The sequence below is a fragment of the Sorex araneus genome, chromosome 3, assembly GCF_027595985.1.
Source record: "Sorex araneus isolate mSorAra2 chromosome 3, mSorAra2.pri, whole genome shotgun sequence".
In the NCBI taxonomy this organism is placed as follows: domain Eukaryota; kingdom Metazoa; phylum Chordata; class Mammalia; order Eulipotyphla; family Soricidae; genus Sorex; species Sorex araneus.
In genome coordinates this window covers 87,368,099-87,385,270 of record NC_073304.1, presented here as the reverse complement: position 1 = coordinate 87,385,270, position 17,172 = coordinate 87,368,099, and the positions used below count along the sequence as shown (strand labels likewise).

The 17,172-nt window shown below is 53.9% G+C and overlaps 1 protein-coding gene across 4 annotated transcripts in view; it reads left to right on the top strand.

Moving 5' to 3' along the window:
* PLA2G4E (phospholipase A2 group IVE) overlaps window positions 1-17,172 on the top strand; it is a 68,438-nt gene that overhangs the window by 40,529 nt on the left and 10,737 nt on the right. For 2 of the 4 annotated variants that reach the window (XM_004609591.2, XM_055133797.1), the window contains exons 3-11: window positions 4,749-4,885; window positions 6,773-6,904; window positions 7,645-7,685; window positions 11,238-11,280; window positions 12,048-12,111; window positions 13,303-13,448; window positions 13,549-13,632; window positions 14,011-14,048; window positions 16,035-16,170. In XM_004609591.2, coding sequence (XP_004609648.2) covers window positions 4,749-4,885; window positions 6,773-6,904; window positions 7,645-7,685; window positions 11,238-11,280; window positions 12,048-12,111; window positions 13,303-13,448; window positions 13,549-13,632; window positions 14,011-14,048; window positions 16,035-16,170 — 821 coding nt within the window. Of the gene's footprint in view, window positions 1-4,669; window positions 4,886-6,772; window positions 6,905-7,644; window positions 7,686-11,237; window positions 11,281-12,047; window positions 12,112-13,302; window positions 13,449-13,548; window positions 13,633-14,010; window positions 14,049-16,034; window positions 16,171-17,172 lie in introns of all 4 variants that reach the window. The other 2 variants (XM_055133799.1, XM_055133798.1) reach the window with 2 other exon arrangements.

The window sequence follows — 17,172 nt, the reverse complement described above, 5'->3', positions numbered from 1 at the left end:
CCCTTCTGCCTCTCCCTGTCTGCAGAGACCCCTCTGGGAGAGACTCACCCCTTCCCCAGGGACTCAGTGCCCTTCCTGAGGCTCTCACCTACGTCTGTCCAGTTCTGAGTGCTGATTACTGATTAGCCCCAGTCTCCTCCCCTTGCTGAGCCCCAGATGCCCAAATCTCCCAACCTGGGATCCAGCCCTGACCCCACATGCATCAACCAGCAAGATGGGCCCCACAGCTACCCTCATGGGGGATCAGAGGTTGTGGGCCTGGATCAGCCCCCAGCAGGATTTATGGTCTCCCCAGGACCCCCCAGCCCTTCTGTGTGCCTTCCCGTGAACCCCACATTCTATAGTCGCAGTGATGAGGACAGAATCCATCTCCTCTTACTGCTCTAAAGCCCCCCGCTTGGGGCCCACTCAGGATGCGCTGACCCCCTACCTCCAGGTCCTCTAAAACTTAATCGAGGGGTCCAGAGAGACCAAGGGGTCAGTTAGATCCTGACCAACCCCCTCCACCACTGAGTGTGCAATGTCCAAAGCATAAGACTGCAGAGAGGGGCTGGAGTGATAGCACAGCGGGTGGAGCGTTTGCCTTGCTTGTGGCCGACCCGGGTTCGAATCCTAGCATCCCATGTGGTGCCCTGAGCAACGCCAGGGGTAATTCCTGAGTTCATGAGCCAGGAGTGACCCCTGTTCATCGCCGGGTATGACCCAAAAAGAAAAAAAAAAAAGACTGCAGATAGTGACAGTCTGCTGAGGCTCAGGTGGGTCTTCTGTCTGCCCTTCAGGCTCCTCAGGGCTCCAGCTCCCTACTGTGGCCTCTGGACCCAGGTCCGGCTGCCTTTCCTGCCTGTGCCACCCCTGTTGGCAGAGACCACCCCACTTCCCTCAGAGGCAGTCACGACTCCCACATCCCAGAAGCTGCGCCCTCCTTCTGCTCCTGGGGCGCACTGTCCACGGTCCCCTCCCTGCCCTTCTGCCTTCTGGCTACACCTCACCTCAGGATCCCAGCAACTGGGGGTATGGTGGGCAAGGGGGGTGTTGGTTTTTTTCCACCATATCCTCTTCTCCCCCCCCCACATGCCTTTGGGCATTGAGGCTGCAGTTTGGGGGCTACCTGGAATCCTTTGGTTTCCCCTTGTTTATGTCTTCCTCATTTCCCCTGAGAGACAGGGTTGGAGGCACACAGAGCAGCAAAAGTACCAGCCCGAGTTGCCTTGAGTCTGGATGCTTGTTCCACCATGCTCCCCCAGGCTCCCCCAGGTTCCCTCAGGGCCTCAGCTGCCATCCTTCCACCTGGGATGGGGCCAAGTCCTCACACCTTTCACACCTTAGCCTCACCCGAGATTGTTCCCTCCCTACTTGAGCTCAAAGCCGGCTTCGTCTCTGACTTGGTCCTCTGTGCTAAGCGCAAGTTCCCGGAGATTTCACAGAACTGGGAGGGGATGAGATCCAGGGAGGACCTGGTCATCGGGGAGGGGCACCCAGCTGACCCAGCATCTCCCAGCCGCCAAGAGGAAAGAGGGACAGGAAACCAGCTCCACAGCGGGAACGGAAGCTGGAGTCTCCAGAGGTATTGGGGAGATAATGCTCCCCCTCTCCCTCCCCCCTGCCCCCCCCCCCCCCGCTGCAGAAGACGTTGAGTCATCTTGCCACCCACAGTCCAGGAAAGGAGACGTCATTCCAATGACCCAGCCCTGCGTCACTCCCTGAGGAACAGGACTAGAACCTGCCTGAGCCCAGGAATCCCCAGTAGTTCCCGAGAGGCCTCGAAACTGGGCCGTGTTGCCTCACTGACCTGCACTGCCCGCGCCCTGTCCCTCCTCAGAGACAGTGAACGAGGCCAGACACGGGCCAGTAGCTCTGGCTTCTGTCTGTACCTCACGGGGCTCTGCACTTTCCTTCCCCCTAGCCCGTGGAGGAGAGCAAGGCAGGAACAGCTCTTTGCAAAAAAGTTGAAAAACAGATGCTTGAAGTATGGGTGTCGGATCAATCCGGTCTCCGTTGCGATTATTTTTATCTTAACCAGAGACCTAAGTCTTAACAATAATGACAATATATGAATGGGATCTGTGGCATTTGCTGAGGAAAGAATGGTATTTTAGAGGGAAGGGGGCCTTCAGAGGTTGATGAATTATACTGAGCAACAAATGGGTGAGGACTCAGCATGTCCATGCCTGAGACTCCTTGCCTACAGGAGGCAGAGCTGAGGAAAAGGTTGCCAGTCTGCAGGGGAGCACCCAGTGTCCTGGAAAATCCAGGATAGAGCAGGGTCCCCTGAGCCTCCTGAGGTCCTCTTACCTCTATCTATGGTGACCGAGGCCATTTCTCTGGGTTTCTGACATGACCCTCTGGCAGGAAGTTGGGCCTTTCCCATCCCTTTATTCAGTTCGTACAGAGTGAGTGCCCACTACACTGCCAGGCTGGAGACCATGCCCAGGCCTTCCAGCGCCAGGAGAAGGGGACATACACAGACCTACCTGCAGTGTCCATGCTCTGTCTAGTGCTCCTGGGAGAGCAGAGAGCTCTGATGAGGGGGGCGCCTGGCCCAGACCTGGGGCTCACGGAATGTGACCAGAGTTCCCTCTGAAATCTGAAGGTGTCAGCCAGGGAGAATGAAAGTGTCCTTGGCAGAAGGAATAACAGGATACTGTGTTCCCTCCTCCTGAGACCTATACATGACTGGGCTAGTGGGAGTTGTGTGTGTGTGTTTGTGTGTGTGTGTGTGTGTGTGTGAGAGAGAGAGAGAGAGAGAGAGAGAGAGAGAGAGAGAGAGAGAGTATATATATGTATGTGTGACAGTGTGTGTATGTAACAGTGAGTGTGAATATATGTATGTGTGTGTCAGTGTGTGTATGCATCAGTATATATATATGTCAGGGTGCATGGGTGTGTGTGTGCAAATGTGTAGATGAGAGTAGGTGTGTGAGTTTATGTGTAAATATGGGTAGGTGTGTGTGTCAGTATGTGAGTAAGAGAGTGAGAGTGTGTGTGTGAGTATAAGTTTATGCATGAGTGTGTGCATGTCTGTGTGTGTGTGTGTCAGAGGCTGGGGGATGGTCAGGAAGGATGATGGGCTAGTGTGTAAGGGTGACCATGCTGTATTGGGGAGCCTTCCTGAGGACAGATGGGAGCTGTGGAAAGATCTTAAACTGGGAAGTGGCATGGTAATATTTACAAACATTTCTTTGGTTTCTCTCAAAAGAAAAAAAAAGATTGATTAGGGTAAGGCAGAATACAGAAAGGCCATCGGGAAGTGACGAGGACTGTGCCAGAGTAGTGGCAGAGCTGTAAGGAGAATAAACAGGCTGATGGGAAGGAGCAACATCAATTCTGGAAACGGGAAAATTCTTAGTATCTGGTCCCAGCACCTGAGTTGACAGTGAGAAATGATCAATGCGTCACTCTCTTTTGATCCTGTGGTATCTGGGCCAGTTTCGTGTCTGTGCTGAGTGGTGGGAATGACATTGACCCTTCATCCAGAGGGAGCAGGGTAGCGAATTCCAATTCAGTGACTGATGAGCCCTCACAGATTAACCAGACAAGGGTGGAGCCAGGAGCTAGGGACACACACCTGTGACCCAAACTCCAGCTGTTAACTCGGTGTGGTGACAGTGGAGGATTAAGTCCAGGGAATACCACTTGCTCCATATTCATTGGCTATTATCGATAATGATTATCGACTCACTTGGCCCAGTTCTGTGAGTACAGAAATGCCTCCTCACTCACTTCACCGTCCAGATTCTGGAAACCAAACTGACTCTTTCTGCTTCTTGAGTCCCATGTGCAGCCTGAGCCTCAGCCTGTAGTTGCTGGAGAGAGACACCCACCTCTGTCTGTCTGTCTGTCTGTCTGTCTGTCTGTCTGTCCATGCAGAGTGGAGGGAGGTAGCTCTCCCTTCTGCGGGTCCAGCCAGAGGCTCTAGGAGCCCTTCCCTGGGGGATAATGGGTCTTTTCCGTCTCTAGACCACATCAGAAGCATCACATATGAGTTGTTCTTTTTTAATAAAAAAAAATTCTGTTTGTTTTGTTTTGAGCAAATTTCAAAGCTGTAAATTCAGCTGTGTGGGTTTCCGGGGTCACAGCCTCACATGAGGAGGCTGGGTGTCTGTGGAGAGGTCGGGTCCCACAGAGGTGGAGGTCCCACCTACAGCCTGTTGTGCATCTTGTTCCACCCTAGCCTGTTCTCTGTGGCTAGCCCACTCGCATAAAGGGTTTCCCTTCCCATTCACGCTTCTCATCTGGCCAGGGAAGCTCTGGTCCAACCTTGGTTTCCCAGGAGACTTGGGTGAAGGCAAGGGCTCTGCTGAACTCTATGGGGTTGGTCGTCCAGATTGTCCCCTGGCAGAGCAGACACGGTGTGGCCACTGCTTCTCCCCAAGTGGCAGGTGTTTCCTCTGAGAGTGGGAGCCTGTGTGAGGGTTATTTCTCCTTCCAGCTCCTTACAGCTCTGCCACTACCCTGGCACAGGCCTCGTCATTTCTTGGACAGCTGGAGGCTGCCCATGTCCAAGAGCAAGGCCAGCAGGACCTGGGCATCCTCCATGAAATCACTGGGCAGCAGCCATGACCCAGTCCGGGTTCTAGGCCCCAGGTCCCGGCAGAACAGGCTCAGGAGGCTGGGGGCGGGGGCTGGAGGGGAGAGCTTGAAGTGCAGCCCGAGACTTCTCTCTGGCCAGCGGAAGGCTCCTCAGAAGCTTCCACAGGCTCCTCCCGGGTCCGGCCGCACCTCAGCCCGCCTCCCTTTGCCTTGGGCAGTGAGCCAGACAGACTGCTTTGTGAGCCTCTGGCTGCCCACCGCCTCCAAGGACAGGCTGAGGACCAGGACCATCTCCAACTGCCCCAACCCCGAGTGGAATGAAAGCTTCGACTTCCAGATCCAGAGCCAAGTGAAGGTGAGCTGTGGGGGAGTGCTCCGCCTCCCGCGGGACTCCAGTTCCTTCTCCTGGCCTTGCTTTGTCTTCTGCTAAGTCTCCACCTCTCCCTCCTCCCCTCCTCTCCCTCCCCTCTCCTCTCTCTTATTACCCCTATTTCCTCTCTCTGTCTCTCTGTCTCTGTCTCTGTCTCTGTCTCTGTCTCTGTCTCTCTCTCTCTCTCTCTCTCTCTCTCTCTTCCCTCTCCTACCTTCCTTCTCACTTTCTCATAACCATTGTTATTAGAATTGGTTGTTTCCTGCCCCTAAATAGAACACAGTGGGAAAAGCAGCTACTAAGAGTCTGATCCCATGCCCTCTAATCCCAGTTAAGGGCTTTTTTTCTCCCTTAAATCCTGTTTTCATATATCCCTGGGGTGTGTGTTCATTTCTTGGTTAACTTGATTCATGGCCATGGTCTTTTTCACATAGACATTGACTCAAGGTCAAGTTCGTGTCTCCCAGGGGAGTTCTCCCTTGAGCGTTCCAAGGGGCAGCCCCCTCCACAGACAGCCCTTACCTTGCACGTGGCCTCCTCATGAGCATCCACCCCGGTGTGGCAGCTCCATCAGTGACTGGTTCCCTGTTTCAGGGGCCTCTTCATTTCTGTTCCTTAATGACTCTGTTCTCTTCTCGCAGAGGGTTTTTTATATTTAGTACTTCGTTTACATTTTTTAATTTATAGTTGTTCCTCTAAAAACTACTTTTTAGGGTCAGAAAGGTAGTTTAAGTACTATGTACATGCCTCATGTATGAGGCCCTGAGTGGATCCTTTGCCCGACATGACCCCTGAGCACTGCCGGTCCTGAGTACTGAGCTATCAGATCCTCAGAGCAACACTAGAGGTGGCCCCTGCCCCAGGCCCAGCACCCCAGGTACAGCCCCTATTTAAAAAATTAAATATGAGCATGGTCCCCCAAGCCAGCCAAGAGTGATCCTTGAGCAGAGCCAGGAGTAAGCCCTGAGCATATCTGGACATGGTCCAAAGGGGAAAAAAATATTGGGGCCAAAGACATAGAATAGGGGCAAGGCTTGCCTTGCATGTGACTAATCATTGTTTGATCCCCAACACTTCATATGGTCCCCTGAGAAGCCCCAGGAATCACCTCTGAGCACAGAGCCAGGAGTAAGCCCTGAGTGCTACTAGGTGTGGCCCAACACCGTCCCCCCATTAAAAATAGAAAATATCTCTTATATCATATATATAGTTTGGGTGAAGTGGAAATCTCAGTGTAGACTCCAGAATCAGGACTTGCTGTGGTCTGAGGACACACATGAGTTTTCTAGTCATTGCAAAGTCAACAATGAAAGCCAATCCCAACCAACCTTCATGTCCCCATGCTCTCAGCCTCTGACCTCTGACCTCAGTCAGGGTAGTTGCTCGACACCTGACAAGCTGCTTTGGAAGCCTCCTTCCTGGAAGGAGCTCTCATGACAAAATCAGGAGCCTACGGATGAAGAAGCTCAACACGTCTTCCCAAGCCCTCAAGGATCAGGACTCCCTGATCCTTATTGAAATCATCATTGCCTCACTCCCCTGGAGGTTCGGGAACATTCCTCCCCCTGCACCCGATTTTCTGCACTGAGTAGGCTCTCTTCATCTCCCAAGGCCTGGGTGCCCATCACATTTCACATCTTGGCAACCGTCGAAATCCCATTGTCCCTACACCCTTCCCTCCCACGTGGCATGGAGGGAACAGCCACACTGTCTAGTGGGTGGGGCAGAGCAGACCCGTCCTGGCCTTCAGTCACTTCCCTCAAATGTTGGAGCAGAAGCCCCATCCCTCAGACCCACCCAGGCCCACGCATCCTGCTAGAGACTGTGACTGAAGCCGAGGGCTAACCGGGGCACCCCACCCTGCTCCCCCAGAATGTGCTAGAGCTGAGTGTGTGTGATGAAGACACACTGACGCCAGATGACCACCTCCTGACGGTCCTCTACGACCTCACCAAGCTGTGCTTCCGCAAGAAAACCCACGTCAAGTTTCCACTCAACCCAGAGGTGGGTGCAGGACCCCAGGCAGGAGCCGTGGCCTGTTCCCGTGACACCCTGCAGGGGTGGCGGAGGGTGTTGGGGCTCCTCAGCCCCTGGCCGTGGGCCACCTCATGGCAGACAATGGCTTTGTGGCTGCATAGGCTTGTTGTGAGCCTGTGCAGACTCCCGGCACTGCTCACGAGCACAGTGGAGACATGGGAACCCATCAGCTCCCTTTCTACCCTCAGCCAGTGCTGCTGGGAGGGTCCAAAGGACCAGGGGTGGAAGAAACAGGCAGGGGATGATTGGCAGATCAGAGGAGGCCTGTCCCGAATCCTGTCACTCAATAAGCTTCAGGACAGTTCAGGTCAGGCCCTGTTCCAGGGATGCACAAGTCCCTGAAGTTCACAGGAAAAAGTACCAAGGGGCAGAGGGGAGAAGGGGTCCCCACCCTTGGAGCTGAGCTGGCTGGGGCGCTGGTACTCCGCTCTCTTTTGCTGTGGGTGGGTGCTGAACCCCCTTGGGAAGGCAGGAGAGGAGGTGATGGAGATTTGTCTACATGGCTGGGGTCAACTCTGTCTCCCCCCCCCACCCCTCCTCTGTGATATCCCTGATGTCAAAGACATGGTGACAGAGTCTCGAAGGGCAGCGGGACCACTGCATGGCAAAACAGGCCCAAGCGGACAGGGGCTTCGGGGGTCGGGGGCCAGCGCTGTTCTGTGGCAGCTCACAGGGGGTCCTCCTTCCTCCCCCCCCACCCCCCGCAGGGCATGGAAGAGCTGGAGGTGGAGTTCCTGCTGGAGGACAGGTGAGTGGCCCCCAAGATCCTCACCCCCAAAATAGTTTCCAGGCACCAGGCATTTAGAGTTGGTCCTGCCTCCCCTTTCCCGCTTCTTGTTGTACCTCTGAATCACGTGGGAGCTGCTGGGGACTGTGGGTGCTGGGTCCCACCTCTCTCACACTTCCTGCTGACAACAATGTTGCCTTGGAAGGCCTCTATTCCACTCATGGGGGCGCCAGTGGGGCTGAGTGAAATAAGCCAGAGGGGGAAGGAGAAAGGCCAGTGATCTCACTGACTGCAGAGTCACACAGCAAGAGAACAGAGAGAAGGGTCAGCATGGGCCCAGGAGCACACAAGAGCAAGCAGTAGTGGGGTAGTTGCGGGGGGAGGGGGTGTGTGTGCAGGGGGTGAAGACTGGACCAGAGGTGGGCACTTCAGTGGTGGTGAGGTAGTCACTTTGTACATTAACACCATAAATGTGACTTCTTTTTTTTCTTTTTCCTTTCTTTCTTGTCTTCTTTTTTTAAAAATTGAATCACCGTGGGTTAGTTACAAAGCTTTCATGTTTGAGTTTCAGTCATACAAGGATCAAATACCCATCTCTCCACCTGTGCACATTCCCCACCACCAATATCCCCAGTATGCCCCCCATTCCACCCCTCCCCCTGCCTCTATGGCAGACAATTTCCCCCATACTTTCTCTCTACTTTTGGGCTATCACGTTCAGTCCTTTATCTACTTTCAGCGCACATCTCCCATCCTGAAGGATCCCTCCAACCATCATTGACTTAGTGATCCCTTCTCTATTCCAGCTGCCTTCTCCCAAATGTGACTTCTATTGTAACCATGTCACCTCAACTAAAATTTAAAAAATAAATTATAATTATCTTTTTAAGAAATATTGGGGAGGGGCATTTGGGTCACACAGGACAATGCTCAGGGGTCACTCCTGGCTCTGTACTCAGGAATCACTCCTGGCAGGGATCGGGGGACCATATGGGATGCCGGGGATTGAACCCAAGTTGGCGACAGGCAGGGCAAGTGCTCTACCCACTGTACTATGTCTCTGACCTAATTATTATTATATTTTATAAACCGAGTATACTGGTCTGGGGGAGGGGACTTGCTGAGTCCAGGCTGAAGAGGAAGAGGCCTGGACCAAGCTCTATTCCTTCAACCCCAATTATTAAAACAACCCCCTCGCCACGGCCCCAACAATCAAACCCCCCTAAAGGCTATTCTGGAAGCTAATCAGGGGCAGCAAGGCTCCACAGAGGGGTTATTTCCCCTCCTTTTCAGTAGGCAAATGGCCCCAGGGTGCTGTCTGGGGGTGATGATGTTAAGACTCTGTGGAATTGGGGCACCCCAGCACTGGAGGTTGGGTGAAAGGACCGAGAGAGTGAACAGAGCAGGGGCTGCGAGGGAAGGAGCAGGGTGTCTATTCCAGAGTGCTTGGTGACTGGGTACCGCCTCATCTTTCTTCTTGGCCCTGCACTCTTCGTTAGTCCAAGGACAGGACAGGGTGAAGGATGGGTGAGGAGAGGCAGGAGCTGGGCAGGAGTTTGTCTCCAGCTGGGAGAAGCTTCTGCCTGAGGCTCTTGGAACCACTTGTGGAGCCTCGTTAAAAATCAACTTATGTTTTCCTTTAATTGGACAAATTAAACTCAACTTTATTAGTCTCACGCTGGAGAAACTCGGGGGCTCCCTTCCTCCTCCTGCTCCGGGGCTGGCAGCACTTTCAGGGAGGCAACCGGTTCTTTGTCCAAATGAGAAAGTGACTTGCAAAATGATTGATGTCAGATTGGTCCTCAGAGCTGTTCTGGAGTCCTCTCAGGCTTGGCTCTAGCATAGAGCTTGTGGCTTTGTCATCTTGGAGGCTTGTATCCTTGGCATGAGAACCTAATGACATTGTAGCTCCTCCAGGCCCCTCTTTGTCTGGGTCAGAAACTCCTAAAAGAAAGACAGTGTGTCAAGACAGAGCGCTACCTATTCCACAGCTGGTGGAAACCTCTGGATCTTTTGGTCTTTTTTTTTTTTTTATGAGCAGTTCTTAGGAGGACTACAGCAATAGCACAGCAGGTAGGGCGTTTGCCTTGCATGCGGCCGACCCAGGTTTGATTCCTCCGCCCCTCTTGGAGAGCCCGGCAAGCTATGGAGAGTATCCCGCCCGCACGGCAGAGCCTGGCAAGCTACCTGTGGCGTATTCAATATACCAAAAACAGTAACAACAAGTCTCACAATGGAGATGTTATTGGTGGCTGCTCGAGCAAATGGATGAGCAATGACATGATAGTGCTACAGTGCTACAGTGCTTAGGAGCCACTCCCAACTCGGTGCTGAGTGTTGCTCCTGGCGATGGTCTGGGTACCAGTGTGGTACTGGAGATACAATGCAGGCAATGCCTGTGCTCCAGCCCTCTGAGCTGTCTGTCTGGCCCCCCTGTTACCTTCTTATGCCCGCCGCTCCATACAGCTGGATGTGGGGAGGCAGGAAAGACAGTTCTAGTTTAGAGAGAAAAGAAGGAACCTCCCTTACACCTTCTAACTTGTGAATCTGTTTGTCTCTTTTTATCCTGGACATTCTACTTAGCCATCTTCTTGTTTCCCTGCTCCTTTGCTTGCCTCAGCTGCGCTGCCCCGTGTTTCACACACATGGCTGGGGTACTCGTCGGAGGTCACACATCTGTCTCAAAGCAGGGACACACTTTAGGTGTGGTGCTCAACTCAGCTGGCTAGGTGGCAGACATGGTATTCTCGTGTTTTACTGGGGTAGGGGAAGTCCCAGAGAGCTGAAGGAACCACACTGGGTGCATGTAGGCAGTGCCAGGGGTCAAACTTAGGGTCTCAAGCTTCTTAGGCAGGTGCTTTTAGCCCCTAAGTCACTCCAGGGACCCTTGAACATTCTATTTTTTTTTCTTTTTTGGGGGTCACACCCGGCGATGCACAGGGGTCACTCCTGGCTCTGCACTCAGGGTAATCCCTGCGGTGCTCAGGGGACCATATGGGATGCTGGGAATCTAACCTGGGCCGACCACATGCAAGGCAAACACCCTACCCACTGTGCTATCACTCCAGCCCCAGAACATTCTATTTTCAATGAATCCCAGTTTTCTCCTTGACAGCCTACAGAGGGAAGGTTTTATGAAAAGCCAACTGTTTTCATAAGGACCAAGAAGGTTCTACCTTCTTACCATTAACTCTATTCAGGCTCTTTCTCACCCTTGTAAGAAATCAGTCAAGAATTATTAAACTGACATAGGCTGGAGAGATAGTACAGGGGTAGGCACTTGCCTTACATGTGGCTTCCATCCCCAACACTACATATGATTCCCTGAGCACCTCCAGGAGTGATCTCTGAGCTCAGAGCCAGGAGTAACCCTGAGCACCACCAAGTGGGGCCCAAACCACCCCAACCCTCCAAAGAAAAGTATATATGTGTGTGTATATATGTATGTATATGTGTCTGTCAGTGGTAAAATACTCACTATGCATGTGTGAGGCCTGGGTTTGCTCCTTGGCACCACATTAATCAATCAATAGACCGGTGTCACTGAGCAAGGCCTCTCATTTTGTTTTTCAGCCCTGATCCACCCGAGACCCTCATCACGAACGGCGTGCTGGTGGTAACTGTCCTTCCGGTCCACGGTGACTGCTGCTCTCTGGGGACCAGAACAGTGGGAGGAAGCCCCAGGCCCAGCACAAATGGGGGCCCGGAGGAGTCACCAGAGGGTTGTAGACAGGGCTGGAGCAGCCTCGGGCTCTCGGATATCAGTGTCCAGCCTCTGTGTCTCCTATCACCCCACAGGGACACCCCTTTCTGTCGGGCCCCCTCTCCAATCTCCCCCCACGCGCGCTCGTGCGCGCGCACACACACACACACACACACACACACACACACACATACACCACTTCCTGTGGGCACTCCTGACAGGACACAACCTCCTCCCAGAACCAGTCTCCAATTTCCCCCAAATCCTCCCTGGGCACAAGCACCCCTGAGTAATCTAAGCCATGCTGATTCATTTTCACCAGACACAGCCAAAGCCTCAGGAGACCAAGCAGTGGGTCCTGTTAAAACTCTGGCCAGGAGAGTTGGAGTTCACAGCCTCACAGACCATTGGTGATGTTATCAATTCTCAGGGCCAGCGCAGAAGGCTCCCTCTGGGGCTCTCAGAGAGACCCCTCAGGGGCCTTGTGGTGTAACCGAGAACATGGCCCCTCGAATCTGGTGACCTGCAGCTTGGGTCTATTCCAGACACTGATTCTCAAACAGCCTTGATGGGTTCAAAGACCAGGGCCAGCACAGCCAGGGTTCAAGAAGCGGCCTTGAGCTTGTCCTCTCCTGCATACCCCTGCTCCGGCAGCCAATCTTGCCCTCTTTCTGTTTCAGTCCAGACAAGTCTCCCGCCTGGATGTTTATGCCGAATGTAGGAGGAGAAAGAAGTACGAGAAAAGTGAGTCCTTTGGGGCTGGAGTGATAGCATAGAGGATAAGGCATTTGCGGTGCACGCAGCTGACCCGGGTTCGATTTCCAGCATCCCATGTGGTCCCCTGAGCACTGCCAGAAGTAATTCCTGAGTGCATGAGCCAGAAGTAACCCCTGTGCATTACCCCCCCCCAAAAAAAAGTGAGTCCTTTGACCTCTGCCTGGGGCGTCAGGGGAGCACAATGCTGTCAGGATCCCTCGGACCAGGGAACCAGAAGGTTGATGTGGCTCCTCAGGGTCCTCACAAGAGGCTGCCTTTCCAGTCCCCATCATGTTACTGCACTTGAGCTGCTGAGCGGCATGCCATTGCCCACATAGCCCACCCCAGTCAGTGCCTCACCCCTGCCAGTACAGGCGTCCCTAGTCCAGTGCCAACTCAGCGGTCAACCAGGGGACACAGACAGCACTCAGGGCTCTTCCTCTGAGCCCCAGAGTCGAGGTGGCCGAGACCCAGGCCCACCCCATCCTACCCAGGCAAGGCCTCCAATTCTGCCCGTGGGGGAAGCAGCAGAGCCCCCAGACCTGGGGGAGGGGAGGCCTATTTCTCCAAACTGGCTCTATGGTGGGGGTTGTTTTCAACCAACAGGAGGGAGGTTGGGGTGGGTTGGGGGGCACTAGGCAGAGGACCCAAATTCTCCCAGGGTTTCCCCGGGACCTCATTTGTCAGCATCTCCCCTTGCCCGGTTAAGATGCAGATTCCCTTATTGGTGGAGAGGTTCTGACAGTGTGGTGGGTTTGGAGTTGGAACATTGAATGCCTGAAACTCTGTGATCAATTGCTTTGTAAATCACAGTGCCTAATGAAGTAAATATGAAAATAAAATTTTAAAAGTAGATTTAAAAAGAAGGAAGGGAAGAGAAGGGGAGGGAAATAGTATACTCAGAGGGATAGTATAGCAGCAAGTGTGCACTTGCCTTGCATGCGGCAGACCCAGGTATGATCCCTGGCACTTCGTATGGTCTGCCAGGAGTGACCCATGAGCACAGAATAAGGAGTCAGCCCTGAGCACCGAAAATAAATAAATAAGCAAGGAAAGAACACACAGGCCCTGTGGGGAGATTCTGGGACACTTCAGCCGGCCTGGGCCTAATCTGGGGATGTCCTAGGCCAAGCAGGATGGGGAGGCTCCCGGGCCCAACCCTCTTGTCCTCTCTTCCAGAGAGGGACCTCCTGGTGACCGTGAAGGAGTCCTTCGAGCACACCCAGCGCCTCTCGCACTGTGCCAACCCCGCCTGCTTCCACTATCCCCAGTACTTCCGGCCCCGCATGCACGTGGAGCGGCCCAGAAGCTCCTGGAGCTGTGGGGTACAGGGCCATGGCGGCAGGGCGGCGGTGGGGCAGGGCAGGTGGGGCTGCCAGAGGAGCCCCTCACCAACCCCCTTACAGACGCCGCCCCTTTTTCCAGCTCTGCTGCGGCATGGGCCGGAAGGACCCCGTCTGCCAGCCCCTCGGCGGTCTTCGAGACGGGGAGGCCAGGACCCTACCTGTGGTGAGAACCTGGGCCAGGGTAGGGCGCCCCCACAGCAGCTTCCACTGGGGGTCCTGAGGCAGGGAGACGGGGGTGAGGAGGACCGTGGGGGAGGGGACTGCCAGGGGGATGGCAGCTCATGGGGTGTCTGGAGCAGAATAGAAGAGCCATGGGAATGGGAGAGAGCTGAGCATAGGGGAGCCCTTTAAGAGAGTGTGCGGGAGCGGAGGGATGCTGGGGAGGTGGTTCAGAAGAGAGCATGCTTGGGTGTGCAGAGTGCGCATGCGTGTGCATGTTGGCAGGCGGGTAAGAAGGGACAGTGGTGAGACTTCATTTGCTGCCCCAGACCCCTTAGCTCCGAACAGCTACCCCAATCACTCTTCTTCTTTTGCCTCCCAGAGCGACAACTGTGAATTGCACATGAACTCTGCGACCTGGTAACGTGACCTCTTTCCGCCCGCCTCACTGATTTAGCCATCCTGGGGTGTGCCTGGGTTTTGATGGGCATTTCCCTGAGGGCTCATGACAGGGAACCTCTTTTCACGGGCTTGTTGACTAGTTGTACATCATCATTGGGCAAACATCTATACGAATGCTTTGCCCTTTTTTTTTTATTTTTTATTTTGTCTTTTTGAGTCATACCTGGCAATGCTCAGGGCTTACTCCTGGCTCTGCACTCAGGAGTTTCTCCTGGTGGTACTCAGGGGACCATATGGGATGCTGGGGATCAAACGCAGGTCGGCTGCGGGCAAGGCAAATGCCCTATCCACTGTACCATTCTGCATTATTGATGTTCCAGTCGCACTTTGCCCATTCTTTCAGTGAGTTATACCCCTTTCATCAGTTCTAAGAGTTCTTTGTTCTTAATGCAAACCCTTTATCCAAAACATGATTTGCAAACGCTCCCACCTATTCCAGGGGTGTTCTTTTCACATTCTGCTGGTGTCCTTAGAGGCAAAGAGGTGCTATGTGTTGGTGAATCCCAGTGGATTTACAGCGTTTCCTTTTATCTCCTGGACTTTTGCAATTATCGTTAAGAACCCCTGATCTAATCCAGGGTATGAGGACTTGAGGTCACGTTTTCTTCCAAGAGTTTCAGAATTCTAGTGCTCTCATTCAGGACTACAGTGGATTTTTGAGTTTGTTTACTTTTTGTAGACAGTGTGAACTAGAAGCCTGCCTTCTTCCTTGGCAAGTGCAACTTCTGCAGACCCAGCACCGTTTGTTGAAAGGCACTTCTCTCCCCCTTTGAATAGTGTTGGCACCCTGATTGAAAGTCAAGTGGCTAGAGTTTTCAATGAGGGTTGGATCATCTCTGAGTCCCTGGACATGTGTTTGTATCTGTAAATTGGAGCGTATCAAGAACAGTGCTCCTGCTTGGGTTGCACTCACGTGAGGTGCTTGGGAGTCTGCCCCACCGTGGAGCTCAGCAACTGTCAGCTCCTGCCGCTGTGCTGGCTGCTGTGTCCTGAGGCCCTGGAAAGAGTTCCCACCTGGCTCTGTGCTTTTGCCCTGCTGTAGAGCACAGGAAACTTGCTGGGAGCCTTCCAGGGCTTTCCCTTCAAGGGGATGCGAGTCACAGCGGTGGGACTCAGGGCCCATTGCCCAGTTACACTGGTAGAGGGACTGGACCTGGGGAGAGATGCACAGGATGGAGGCGCAGATGGTGGGGGTGGTGGGGTAGAGGGGGCATCTCATGGAGGCGAGGGGTCCTGCAGAGACTCAGAACTGGAAGACTCCCGGGCTCTTCTCGGGGTCCTTACGGGAAATGGTGGCAGGTGGGACAGGGCAGGCAGAGTCTGGGCAGCCTGGACTGGTTCAGGGCAGGGATGTGATGAAAGGAGGGCAAGTGCCAGGCATGCTGCGGCAGCTCCTGCCCTGCCTGCGCTGCAGAGCTGTGAGATCAGGGCGGGGACAGGCTTGGGTGGCCACAGAGACTCACGGGACGATCCTGAGCCTGGAGCAGGAGGCGCTTCCCCAAGCAGGAGTTCCAGCGAGCCGCACGGGAACACGGCCTGGTCGGGCCAGCTCCCAGAGTGCTGATGCAGAGCTTTGTCCAGAGGGATGAGTCCTGCGGATCTCGGGGCTCCTTGTCTCCCAGGTCTGGCCTCGAGTTAGAAAAGGGGTCTGGGGAAAAGCCATCGTGGACTTTCCAGATCTTTCTGAGGAGACAGAAGATTTCCTGCTCTCCTGATTGCTCCCACCTGCTTTTAGGGCACCAGAGAGGGCGTCAGGGCCTGTCTACTCTCTGTCTTACCTCATGCAGATGCCAGGAGAGGGAGGGGAGCAAGATGGCCCCATTGTACAGATGAGAAGGCAAAGGCCCGAGCTCACAGAGCTTCCCCTGAACCCAGCACTGTTTCCTGCGTGGAGCTGAAAGAACAGCCCCCTCAGCCCCCTCAGCCCCAGTCCTCTCTCCGCAGCCTCCCACCACTGGATGTGCGGCTGGGCTTCAGCGTGTGCGAAGCTGAGCAGGAGTTTCTACAGAAGCGGGAGGCGGTGGTGGCCCAGGCCCTGAAGCAGGTGCTGCAGCTGGAGGAGGACCTGCAGGCTGATGAGGTGGGTCCATCCTCCCACCACTGCAGCCCTTCCCAGTCTGTGTCTCAGCCATGTGTGTATGTATCTGTGCACACATGTGTGTGAAAGTGTGTGCACATGTATGTGCATATGTGTGCATGAGTATATGCATATGTGTGTATGCGTATGTGTTTGTGTGCATGAGTGTGTGTATGTGCATGTGCAAGATGGTAAGTACATGTGTGCATGCACATGTGTATATGTACACATGTGTGCATGTGTGTATGTGTGTGCACCATGTGTGTATGTGTGTCCATGTGTGCGCATGCATGTGTGTGCAGGTGTGTGTACATGCATGAGTCACATGTGCATGTGTGTATACATGTGAGCATGTGTGTGCTTATGTCATGTGCATGTGCACATGTGTGTATATTGTGTGCATGTGTTTGTGCATGTGTGCATGAGTGAGTGCATATGTGTGTGTGCACATGCATACTTGGGAGCGGGTGGGCAGGGGAGAGACAGAGATCACAGAGCCCCAGCTGCCCTCCCAGTGCACTGCCAGTCTGAGCCATCTTCTGAGGCACTCCCTGTCCCCCTCAGGACCCCCACCCCAGCCTGAGGCTCTTCATTTTTCAATCCTCTCTCCTCCCAAATATGCATGTTCCCCAAGAAAGATTAGCCACGGGGGCAGTCCTTGCATGTGTGGGGTCCTGAGTTTAATCTCAGATACCAAATCCCACCCCCGCCACCCAACACCATAGCGTGAAGAAAATGCAGACAAGCGGTAGGAGCTGAGGGGCCAGCCTCTCCCCTCCAACTCGGTGCCTTGCGAGGCAGAGGTGCGGCCCAGGGCCCACGCTGCTCTGCTTCTTCCCACAGCTCTAAAGCATATAAACATTTACACTCTTGTAAACATGTTACCTCAATAAAAAATAAATTAGGGACTGGAGTCATAATTCAGCAGGCACACACCTTACACATAGCTGATCTGGGTTTCATCCCCGGCACCCCATATGGTTCCTGTTACCCCTCCAGGAGTGC